Source organism: Geotrypetes seraphini, chromosome 11, assembly GCF_902459505.1.
Source record: "Geotrypetes seraphini chromosome 11, aGeoSer1.1, whole genome shotgun sequence".
Classification (NCBI taxonomy): domain Eukaryota; kingdom Metazoa; phylum Chordata; class Amphibia; order Gymnophiona; family Dermophiidae; genus Geotrypetes; species Geotrypetes seraphini.
In genome coordinates this window covers 77,906,212-77,919,000 of record NC_047094.1, presented here as the reverse complement: position 1 = coordinate 77,919,000, position 12,789 = coordinate 77,906,212, and the positions used below count along the sequence as shown (strand labels likewise).

At 44.6% G+C, this 12,789-nt stretch overlaps 1 protein-coding gene across 7 annotated transcripts in view; it reads right to left on the bottom strand.

Annotated features, from left to right (window-relative positions):
- Nucleotides 1–12,789, bottom strand: part of IGLON5 (IgLON family member 5) — a 637,667-nt gene that overhangs the window by 258,837 nt on the left and 366,041 nt on the right. For 5 of the 7 annotated variants that reach the window (XM_033964038.1, XM_033964039.1, XM_033964040.1 and 2 more), the window contains one exon: nt 11,615–11,680. The exons of the other annotated variants lie outside the window; for them this stretch is intronic. In XM_033964038.1, the coding sequence (XP_033819929.1) occupies nt 11,615–11,680 (66 nt within the window). The remainder of the gene's footprint in view (nt 1–11,614; nt 11,681–12,789) is intronic. 7 annotated transcript variants of the gene reach the window in all.

Genomic DNA, 12,789 nt, shown 5'->3' with positions numbered 1-12,789 from the left:
CTGTCAATTTCCCCTACTTGAATTTTAGAACATCATAAACAATAAATGTACTTGACAGTTATACAGTTAAAAATAACTTAAGCCAATAAAAAGTTCTGATAACAAAGTCTGTGGTATGAAGAATCAGAAGCCCTGGCCCATATGAAAGATGTAAGATGAGCTTAAGGACACTGTAAAAGATTCAGGTCTCAGCATACACTAAACTAAACTAAACTAAATCTTAGGTTTGTATACCGCGCCATCTCCGCAAGCGCAGAGCTCGGCACGGTTTACAGAAGTTAAGAGGAAAGGAACTACAATGAAGGGATAAAGGAGAGGGACTAAGAAGATAGAGAGGGACCGGTTGCTAGAGAACGGGAAGTAATTAGATTTTTGAGAAGAGCCAAGTTTTCAAGTGTTTGCGGAAGGATTGGAAGGAGCTTGAATTTCTGAGAGGGGGTGTGAGGTTGTTCCAGAGTTCTGTGGTTCTAAAGAGGAGGGATGTTCCAAGTTTTCCTGCGCGGGATATACCTTTTATAGAGGGGAAAGACAGTTTCAGTTTTTGTGAGGGTCTAGTGGGGTGTGGGTTTGAGGAGTTCCAAAGGAGTGGGATAACGGGAGGGAGGACGCCATGTAGGATCTTGAAGACTAAGCAGGCACATTTATAGAGGACTCTGGAGTATACTGGGAGCCAGTGAAGCTTGGAGAGGAGTGGGGAGACGTGATCGAACTTGCCTTTTGCGAAAATAAGCTTGGCCGCGGCGTTCTGAATTAGCTGAAGTCTATGGAGGTTTTTCTTAGTTAGGCTTATGTAGATGGAATTACAGTAATCCAGTCTAGAGAGGATGGTAGATTGAACGAGAACGGTGAAGTGAGAATGATGAAAGCAGGATCTCACTCTCCACAGCATATGAAGGCTAAAGAAGCATTTTTTTACCAAGGAGTTGAGGTGATCATTGAAGGAGAGAGAGGAGTCTATGACGATGCCTAGGACTTTGCTTGAAAATTCAAGCTGAAGAGTGGGGCCGGATGGTAGTGGGATGGAGGTGGGTAAATGATCTAAAATTGGGCCGAGCCAAAGTAGTTTTGTTTTGGACTCATTCAGTTTCATTTGTACAGATTGGGCCCAGGATTGGAGATTTGTTATACATGTGGATATGTTATCAGCAAGGTTTGAGAGGTTTGAGTCGGTCTCGAGGAGGATGAGGATGTCATCAGCGTAGGAGTAGAGAGTTTCTAGGGGGGATAGATGGAGGAGTTTCAAAGAGGACATGTAGATGTTGAAAAGGATAGGGGAGAGGGGTGAGCCTTGCGGGACTCCACATTTTGGCTTCCAGGTGGGGGAAGAGGTACCGTTTGTGTTAACGGTGTAGGAGCGGAAGCGTAAGAATTTCGAGAACCAATCTAGGACTGTGGAGCTTATGCCTATTTCGGAGAGTTGGAAGATTAGGATGTCGTGGTGGACGACATCAAAGGCTGCGGAGAGGTCAAATTGTAGGAGAACAGCAAATTTGTTGCGAGAATGGAGATGTTGCACCTTAGAGATTAGTGAGGCCAAGAGGGATTCGGTGCTAAAGTTGGGTCTGAAGCCGAATTGGTGGGGTAGGAGAATAGAGAATCTTTCTAGGTAGAATGAGAGTTGAGTGGATATGATGGATTCTAATAACTTGGTTAGGAGAGGGATATTTGCTATGGGGCGGTAGTTTGATGGCATGGAGGGGTCAAGTTCGGCCTTTTTCAGTAGAGGAGTCAATGAAATGTGTCCCATGTTGGGGGAGAAAAGGCCCGATGTTAGGGCAGAGTTTATGAGTTCGGTGAGGGAAGCGATGGCCTGTGTAGGGATATTCTCGAATAGATAGGAGGGGAAAGGATCCAGAGTGCACTTGCAGGTTTTTAGTTTGAGGCAGAGTTTGGAGACTTGCGATTCGGAAACAGGCTCGAAGGCGGTCCAAGATCTGTTGGCGGGAATGGGGGTGGATATAGGTAAGGTAGGGTTGAGGTCAGTAGAGGTCAGGGAATTGTAGGAGACTGTGGGTGGGAAGGAGGATCTTAGGGTGGTAACCTTTTCATTAAAGAAATTTGCGAGGGCATCGGCTGATAGAGACGGTGGGAGCACAGATGGGTCCTTTTTTGTAGTTAGGGAGCGCCAGATGTTGAACAGCGCACTGATCTGGTTGTTGGATCTAGAGATCTTGTCTCCGAAGAAGTTTTTCCTGGCTTTTTTTAGTGTAGAATTGTAAAGTTTAATATTGATCCTCCAGGTCTGTCTATCAGAGGGGGATTTGGATTTTTTCCATTTTCGCTCTAGAGCGCGACATTTCTGTTTCAGTTCTCTGTGAAGAGGTAAGTACCAGGGGGCCTTTCGGGGGTAGGAGATGGTTTTAGTGGATATTGGAGCAAGGGAGTGGTAGGTGGACTCGGAGAGGGCAGTCCAGTTGCGCCAATGGGATTCGGGGTCTGTAGGTCTAGGGTTGGAGGAGAGTTGGTTGAGGAATTTGGACCAGAATAGATTGCTCGAGGTTTTTTTGCGAAAGGTTATGGAATGAGAGGGGTGGGGTGGGGAGTCAAGATGGGACATGAAAATGGGGAGGCAGGTAGTCCCTAAGAAGTGATCGGACCAAGGGACTTGTTCCCAGCGAGTGTCGTCGGTTGAAGTTTTGTAGTCGGTGAGATCAAGGAAAGTGGTGAGGTCTAGAGTGTGCCCTTTTTCGTGGGTTGGAGAAGGGGTGGGTGAGGGGAAGCCTAGAGAGTTAAGGAAGTTGTTGAATTCAGTCGTGTCCTTGCTGTTGGTGTCATCAAGGTGGAGGTTAATATCACCAACGATCAGAAGTCTTTGAAATTTAAGGAAGGCATTTGTTATGGTCTCAAAGACGAGATTGGAGGATTTGGTCCAAGGGGTGGGTGGGCGGTATAGTAACAGGATGCCCAATGGGTGGGTGCGGAGTTCGTCATTGACTGAGGCAAGCAAATATTCTAGGGAAGCGTGAGTGCCCGTCTCGAGGAGCTGGACGTCAAAGAAAGATTTGTAGAGGAGTGCTAGACCACCTCCTTTTCGATTGGGTCTGGGGGAGAAGAGGCCTTGGTAACCGTGGGGGAGGAGTTCGTTTTGTGTGAATAGATCGTCTTTGGCGATCCATGATTCAGTGATGCATAGGAATCCAGGGTCGTGCTCGTCTAGAAGGTCTTTCAAGATTTGGGTCTTATTGCACACGGATCTGGCATTGCAATAAAGTGTCGGGACTGGGGTGAGAGAGTCTGAGGCAGTGTTGGGAAGATTGGTAGTGGGCAGGGGTTTTAGAGAATCTTGGTTGACTTTTCGAGGGTTTTTCTTGAGAGGGGGAATTCTGGTGCGAATCAGTGTGGGGATTTTGAGTCCAGGGCAGATGTTGTTGGGGTGAGCGGGGTCGAGTAGGTTGGGAGAGGGAGGTTTCAGACAGAGGGAGGTATAGAGAGGTGAGCAGAGTAGGAGGAGAAGGATCCAGAAGGAAGGGTTCATGGCGGGGAATTAGGACTGGGAGGTTGATGTGTGAGAGTCTGCAGCAGGGGGGGGGGAGAGAGGTAGAGGAGGGAGTAGCAGGAGAACTTGGATTAAGCTGGCTGAGTGCAGGGCCAAGAGAAGGGATGAGAGTTTTTTAATTAATTTTTTTTTTTTTTTTTTTTTTAGGGGTGGATCAAAGGGGGAGCTATATCGGTGAGAAGCGGTTAGCGGCTAAGCGCTTTCCGTATGGCAGAGATACAGTTTGGTGCTGAGCTAGGCAAAGACAAGGTGGAATTTGGCATCTAAATGAAAAGCATAGACAATAATAAAATATGGTACAGAGACAGGAATATGAACAATGGTAAACTTTGGCAACGAGCAGAGTCCGGGTTGGGCAAGGGGAGCTGAGAGTCTGGAGGTCCTCAGTGGACCTTGATGAGCTAAGGAGGGGGGGGGGACGGTGAGGTGAGGCAGAAAGGAGCCCAGAAGTGCTAGTACTGTCTAGCAGGGACTTCGGCAGCTCTTGGGTGGGCTGTGGAGGCAGAGTTCAAGTGTGAGGCAGGGGCAGGGCCGTTCAGTCCTGCTCGAGTGGCGTCGGGCGGAGGAAGGAAGGAACAAGATGGAGGAAACTTCCTCCTTCCTCTGCCTTGGAGTCGCTGAGGCGGAACAGAAACTTTCGGCGGCCCGCAGTGGGCTGAAGAGAAGCCGGATCACGCTAGCCTGTAGCAGCCCTCGGATGGGCTGGAGGAGAGCAGGCTCGCAGTTAAGCAGGGCAGGGCAGATCCCTCCTGCTCGAGTGGCGTCGGGCGGAGGAAGGAGGAACAAGATGGAGGAAACTTCCTCCTTCCTCTGCCTTGGAGTCGCTGAGGCGGAACAGAAACTTTCGGCGGCCCGCAGTGGGCTGAAGAGAAGCCGGATCACGCTAGCCTGTAGCAGCCCTCGGATGGGCTGGAGGAGAGCAGGCTCGCAGTTAAGCAGGGCAGGGCAGATCCCTCCTGCTCGAGTGGCGTCGGGCGGAGGAAGAGGAACAAGATGGAGGAAACTTCCTCCTTCCTCTGCCTTGGAGTCGCTGAGGCGGAACAGAAACTTTCGGCGGCCCGCAGTGGGCTGAAGAGAAGCCGGATCACGCTAGCCTGTAGCAGCCCTCGGATGGGCTGGAGGAGAGCAGGCTCGCAGTTAAGCAGGGCAGGGCAGATCCCTCCTGCTCGAGTGGCGTCGGGCGGAGGAAGGAGGAACAAGATGGAGGAAACTTCCTCCTTCCTCTGCCTTGGAGTCGCTGAGGCGGAACAGAAACTTTCGGCGGCCCGCAGTGGGCTGAAGAGAAGCCGGATCAGACTTCATGTGACTTCAAACATGAGAAGCTCCAACATCCAGGGAACTAAGGGCTCCGTTTACTAAGGTGCGCTAGCGTTTTTAGCGCACACAGGATTTTAGCACTACGCTTCTAGAACTAACGCCAGCTCAATGCTGGCATTAAGGTCTAGTGCGTGGGGCAATTCTGCGTGCACTATTCCGCGCGTTAAAACCCTAACGCACCTTTGTAAAAGGAGCCCTAAGCCTCTCCCATTACACATCATGCACTCCAGTCACACTGTCCTAGTATTATGGGTCCCAAGGCTGGACACAGACATCACAATTTTGGGACCAAAAGACTACCTTGTCCTCATCTTATCCAGGTTCTCCTGTACACCTTTATTATTATTTTTTTATTCAGTTCACCCTTTCATTAGTAATTAACAGGGAAGGGCAGCTTGAAATATTTTGTTTTGTATTGTTTCCATCTTGAGTGAAATGGAGTGGTGGCCATGTTAGTCCACTTTCCAAGGTAAACTAATGAAATAAAACAAACAAACCCCCCCCCCAAAGGAAATAAGGTGATACCCTTTTTATTGGACTAACTCAATGCATTGCATGATGACCTTTTGAAGGTAACCCTTCTCCTTCAGATCAGAAATAAGCAAATGTTGACAACTCCAACTAATAGCCAATCTGTTGATCAAATCAGGAAAGATTCTGGAAGACTGGAAAGTGGCGAATGTTACGCTGATCTGCAAGAAAGGTTCGAAGGGAGATACGGGAAACTACAGACCAGTGAGTCTGACTTCGGTACTGGGAAAGATGGTAGAGGCACTGATAAAGGTCCGCATCATTGATCACCTTGACGGCCACAATCTGATGAGGACCAGCCAGCATGGCTTCACCAAAGGAAGTTCTTGCTTGGCAGACTTACTGCACTTCTTCGAGGGAGTAAACAGGCAAATAGACAAGGGTGCAAGGCGTGGAATCGAGGGTGATATACTCACGTGGATTAAAAACTGGTTGGTGGATAGGAAACAGAGAGTGGGGGTAAATGGACAATACTCAAGACTGGAAAAGTGTCATAAGTGGAGTGCCGCAGGGTTCGGTGCTCAGGCCCGTGCTCTTCAACATATTTATAAATGACCTGGAAATTGCTACGACGAGCGAGGTGATTAAATATGCGGATGATATAAAGTTATTCAGAGAAGTGAGGACACAGAAGGATTGTGAAGACCTACAAAGAGACATAAATACGCTTGAGAAATGGGCCGCGAAATGGCAAATGAGGTTCAACGTGGATAAGTGCAAGGTGATGCATGTCGGTAACAAAAATCATATACACGAATAAAGGATGTCCGGTGCTATACTTGGAGAAAGCCCCCAGGAAAGAGACTTGGGAATACTTGTAGATAAGTCAATGAAACCATCTGCGCAATGAGCGGCGGTAGCAAAAAGTGCAAACAGAATGCTAGGAATGATTAAGAAGGGGATCACAAACAGATCTGAAAAGGTTATCATGCCGTTATACCGGGCCATGGTATGTCCCCATCTGGAATACTGAATCCAACACTGGTTGCCGTACATGAAAAAGGACATAGTACTACTCGAAAGGGTCCAGAGAAGAGCAACAAAAATGGTTAAGGGACTGGGGGAGTTGCTATACAATGAGAGGCTAGAGAAACTAGGCCTCTTCTCCCTTGAAAAGAGAAGACTGAGAGGGGACATGATCTAAACATTCAAGATATTGAAGGGAATTGACTTAGTAGAGAGTAGAGAAAGAGAGATTGTTCACCCTCTCCAAGGTGAAGAGAACGAGAGGGCACTCGCTAAAGTTAGAAGGGAAAAAATTCTGTACAAACGTAAAGAAATGGTAGAAATCTGGAACACTCTTCTGGAGGCTGTAATAGGGGAAAGCACCCTTCAGGGATACAAGACAAGGTTGGATAAGTTCCTACTGGAACAGAACATACGCAGGTAAAGCTAGACTCAAATAGGGTACCGGTCTTTGACCTAAGGGCCGCCGTGTGAGCGGACTGCTAGGCACGATGGACCACTGATCTGACCCAGCAGCGGCAAATCTTATGTTCTTTGGTGAAACAAGCCAAATGCTAAAGATCAGAATCAACCTGCAATACTAACCAGGATGTCACCTCTGTCAGACAGAGGAGAGGTGAAGACAGCACAGGCTCACTATAAGCTAAGTGATGGTCTGTTATTGAAAAAATGATAGGTTTTATATATATAAAAAATACATTACTAAAAAAATGGCACTTAGATAAATAGGAGAGTGATTCATTGAATTAATACAGGTTGGACCGACGAAGCATTAAGCAACTGGTGGTATATACCCGATTGCTGTCTGAAGATCCATACATATAATAGATGCACCTCTAAGGGTAAATGCATTTAACACTAGCTTGTCTTTTAAGTTAGTTGTATTAGACAAACCAGTATATGACTTGTCAGACTGAACAACAGTGGTTTGTTGATCACACCTCTGTCAGACAACACTTTGGAAAAGCTGAACATAGCATCAATGATTTTATGGTAAGAATAAGACCCAAGACAATCCAAGAATGTAAAACCTTTGAAATCAAAATAATATATTTTGACACTTACCATACAGGACTTAACAGAGATCTGGGCTTCCTTTCCCACTACAAAGACATTTAAATCTGCTCTGTCACCTCTCTGTCTCCTGCCCGGCCTCCCATCCACCTCTCCCTCTTCCTATCCCTGAAATGCTTTCATGTTTTCCTTATATATACAGATATTTGTCAACATTTGCTTATTTCTGATCTGAAGAAGGGTTACTTTTGAAAGCTCATCATAAATTGCATTGAGGTAGTCCAATAAAAAAGGTATCACCTTAGTTCCTTTGTTTTTTTGTTTTATTTCTTTGTATTGTTTCCAGGAATGTTCATTTTGATCTTTTCATTTGGCATGGGAGCAAAGTCATATACCCATGGACTCTATATGTGGTACACAAAACTGTGTATGCAAATCTGGGCGAGTGCCTAATTTGTGCTCACAATTTGAATGACCAACCAATTAGTGCTGATTGGCATTAATAATAAATGATTGATGTAAATTTTCAATAATTAGAATTTACATTCACATCTTGCTATTCTGTAAAAATGCGAGCGTAAATTCTTGTGCATGGATCCAAAGCGAGGTATGTCCATAGAAGGTGCATAGGCGGGTCATGGGCAAACCCAGGATTTACGCACAGTGTAACAAAATATAACAAATTTGCACCTAATTTTTCCCCTCCCTTTTGTTTTGATCCTTCTCCCTCTCTTTGTCTTTATTTAAAATGTATTTCTACCCTTTTTCATCTTGTATCGGTATGTTAATGTCTGTCAGTGCGTTTTGATTGTTGGTAATATTAATATTAATTTGTTTTTAACTTGTCCTTTTTATTTTTTGTTCTCATATTATGTAAAACCGCTTTGAATTTTGATAAGGCGGTATATCAAATTTTAAAATAAACCTGAAACCTAATTTAGGTGTGGGGATTTATACCAGGTTTTAGTTGGTGTAAATCCTCATGCCTAAATGTTAGGCTTGGATCCTGGTGCTAGACACTATAGGGTTCATAATCGAAAGAGAAAAACGTCCAAAAACTGGCCTAAGTTGGCACTTGGATGAACATTTCCCAAATACGTCCAAGTGCCGATAATAAAAACGGGTTTTGGACATATTTCTAAACGACCAAGGCCTTCATAGTGCCGCTAAACGACCAAAGCTAAACAGGGCATTTTGGGAGGAGTGTCGAGGGCGGGAGTTGGGCGGGACGTGGGCCGGCTTAGACTTAGTCGTACAGCATGTATAACCGAAAGTTATACAGCCCACGATCGACGGAACTTGGACATCGTGACTTAGACCATGTAAAACATGGTCTAAGTCACAAAAACCCACCTAAAGTCACCAGATAAGCACTGCAAACACATAAAACAGACCCCCCCACACACTACCCCCGTGATCACCAACCCCCCCATAAAAATATTAATCACACCTTTAACATTCAGCCTCCAGATCATCATCACCTGGCCGCCTGGCATAAGAAAGCCTAGTCATCCAGGACAGAGGCGGCTTAAGTCGTCTGGGGGGGGGGACAAGTAAGGATCTATAGAGAGGAGTCCAGAAGGTGATCACTAAAATGGTCAGTGTGGTTTTTGTCATAAAGCTTATGGGTACAGACACAAATATCTCAATCAAGGGAACGGCTACCATAGAAAGAGCGTAATGTAATGCCAGGAGTCATCTGGTAGGAGCTAGCTTGCCTATGTGAAAAAAAGATGAGGTAGCGATGGTGGTACTGGGAGGAAGGGAATACACTATACACTTCATTTACTTCTAGCTGTGCTTCTAAACTGCATCCTAAATACCGTCATCAAACTCTCTCCCCCATGCAATCCAGCAGCAAAGAAAGTACTTAAAGAACCTTATTTCTTGCTGCTGTGAGTCCAAAGTCTTGCAACAAAAATACTATTCCCACACCACAGACATCTCACCCACAGCAGGCATCTACTACAATGCCCTAGGTACCTTCCACTCCTTACCTGTATACCAGTGGTCTCAAACTCGTGGCCCAGGGGGGCCACATGCAGCCCGCCAGGTACTATTTTGAAGCCCTCGGTATGTTACCATTGTTCTGAAACGTTGCCCACCTCACTGTTGTAACCTCACACAAGCGCTTTCCTGCGTCTGTACATGATTGTGAGGTGGAGTGGAGAGGACAATCGCGTACAGATGCAGGAAAGCGCTTGCATGAGGTTACAGCAGTGAGGCAGGCAATGTTCCAGAACATAAGGTAACCATTGGAGGCAGTGCAGCTTGTGTGTGTGTACATAATCTCGCGAACTCTCGCGAATTCAGCACCTCTACTGGCGGTGACTGCTTAAACATAGAAACATAGAAAATGACGGCAGAAAAGGGCCATAGCCCATCAAGTCTGCCCACTCCAACAACCCTCCCCTAATCTACACTCTATCACTCGTCCCCAAGCTGCCCTCCTCTATGCTACCCTCGTAGGGATCCGACGTGGGCATCCCATTTATTCTTAAAATCTTGTATGCTGCTGGCCATGATCACCTGCTCCGGGAGCTCGTTCCAATGGTCCACCACTCTTTCAGTGAAGAAGTACTTCCTGGTATCCCCATGAAATTTCCCCCCCCTGATTTTCAACAGATGTCCCCTTGTGGACGAGGGTCCTTTTAGAAGGAAAATGTTGTCTTCCACATTGATGTAAGATGGCAGTTGTGTCCGGTGCTGGAGGAGGTGAGAGCTGAAGGTGGTTGCGGACATGACCACCAGACACTTAAAGCACAAGTCGGGTATTGATTCTCCCCTCTACAAAAAAGCCTAGAGGACTACACCAAAATCTTGTCTCTTGCAATTGATACTTTAGATTAGAATCTAATTCAAAATTTTGCATAAACTCTTAGTTTATAAATCTTTCCTTAATTGCTTCTGATAATTTCAGCTATACACCACTGAAAGCAGTGCAACATGCAGAAAGTGAAAAACTATTTAAACTTCACTTTCTGAATGTTGCACTGCTTTCAGCTGTGTATAGCTGAAATTATCAGAAGCAATTAAGGAAAGATTTATAAACTTTAACAAGTTTTACCTCATACAGAGTTGTCATTTCTTTAATAAGACATTAACCATTTTTTCTGCGGCCCTCCAAGTACCTACAAATCCAAAATGTGGCCCTGCAAAGGGTTTGAGTTTGAGACCGCTGCTGTATACCATAACCCTGGACTCATCCACACTCCTATTCCCAATGTCCACCCACACAGACCCTATTCTACATACCCACCTCAATTTGCACACAATTTCCACCTCTTCCCATTTTCGAACTGGACCTCTTAATGGAACCCACTCTGGCCTTCACTACTATGGTGTTACAGGGGGCCCATCTTAATTTTTTCCATCCATGGCCCATTTAATCCTACTGTAGCTTCAACACTGATTTCAAGATGCATACTTTGGAAGAAAGATAGGAGAGGAGAGACATGGTAGAGACAGTTAATATCTCAATAGCACAAATACACAGGAGGTGAGCCTCTTATTTGAAAGGAAGCTCTGGAATGAGGAGATCATAGGATGAAGATGAGAGTAGACAGACTCAGGAATAAGCTAAGGAAATATTTCTTTATCGAAAGATTGACGAATGCATGGAACAGTGTCACAGCAGACCTGGTAGAAATAAGGAATGTATCTGAATTCAAGAAAGCATAGGACAAGCAAAGAGAACCTCTAAGTGAGAGGAAGAGATTGTAGGGCTGAGTAGCTGATATGAATGGGTAGACTGGATAGGATAGATAGTTACAGTTTATAGTTTATTTAGATTTACTATACCACCTCATCCAACTTGTGGAACTAAGCAATTCACACAAAAAAATCTGTTGTTATTTTCTCTGTTTCTATAAAATATGACCTATAAAAATTCATACAACAAAAAAAATTATACAATCACACAATCCATTAAGCCACCCAGAGTTGCTGTGTGGAGTGAAAGAAGACTGGGTGCACACAGAGAAACAAGTCTGCTGAACGCAGGGCTTTGATATTTCTCTTCATCTGAGGTAAAAGAAATGGAGGACTACTTCCTTACCTACATCAGCACCCTGAGAACCTGCTCAGAAGAAACTATATAAACATGGTGAACAGCAACCTGGAGCATGTTGGAGCATTCAAGGACAGTTTGGAGGGTGTGCCCGCCTATTCTTTTTCTCAAAGGCTTTATGAAAATTTGAAAGAAATCTTCAAGGTTTTTCTATGGAGCTAAGATGCCCTAAAAACCATGGAGGGGGCAGGGCTGAAGAAGGAATAACTCATGATACTCACCAGGAGGAGTTGTCCAATGTAGCTGAGTACTTCATTTCTTCTTCCAAAGCATCCTCAAAAGAGCAGCTGGAAGACAATGGAAGAGTGATCTGTCTGTGGGTATTCACTGAGGAAATGCAGTCTATAGCTCAAGTATATACAGGCAGCCAATGTGGAAAGCAGACTGTAGACTTCATTCCAGAGAAAGAAGATATTGAAAAGCTAGAGCCTCCTGCAGCAATGCTTGGGTGGTCCCAAGTCCCAAGCTGAACCCTCAGCCAGCTACCTCTGATGTTCTTCACCCTGATGTGGAGCCAGAGGAATCCCAGAGCAGACAAATCTGTTACCAGAGGTGAATGTGGCTTAGAAGATAAACATATACAGGAGGTGTGTCAGTAGTGCAAGAGTGTCCAGTTCAACTGACACCCCTAAGGATAGCAGAAAAAAATGTTTGGCTTTGTCTGGATTCAGATTACTTAAAATTTTTATTTGGTTCATTTTTTTTTTAATCTCACTGGGTTCATTTAGATCCATTAAAGTCAATTAGATTAGCAGTGTTTAAACTCTAAATTTGGTGTTTTCCATCCAATTTTTATGAAATATACTTGAAACTTGCAGGGAGGCATTGGCAGCAGAGGCAAAACACCAAGATTGGCATTAACACCCCAAAGCACCAAAAGAGGGGGGAAATGCATTAGAACAATGGTAAGAACAGCTTAGGACACTCAGAGAGAAGCAAATAAATAATAATAATCATAAACCAGATTTGGCTCTAGAACGGTTTACAATAAAGAGCAAGAGATTTACATAAGCATAAAAGTTCTAAAACAGCAAATAAGCAATCCAAAAAATAGTATATAAAATATAAAATTAACTTAAATACTTGGTAAACAACCAAGCTTTTAGCTTCTTTCTAAATCTCAAATAATCAATCTCACATCTAATAGATAGTGTTAAAGAATTCCATTTTAAAAGAGTAGCAGCTCTAAAAAGCTTCTTAAATGATGAAACTAATCGAATAGAAGAAGATGAAAGAAGTTCAAATTTGCTTACATCCACTTGACAATTAGATACCTGACATGATCAAACTTTTAGGAAAGTTGACACGTAATATGGACAATTTCCATATAATAGCTTAAAAGCAAAACACAGATTACCTCCTTTCTTAATTTTATAAGAGAAATAAAGCTTCCTGG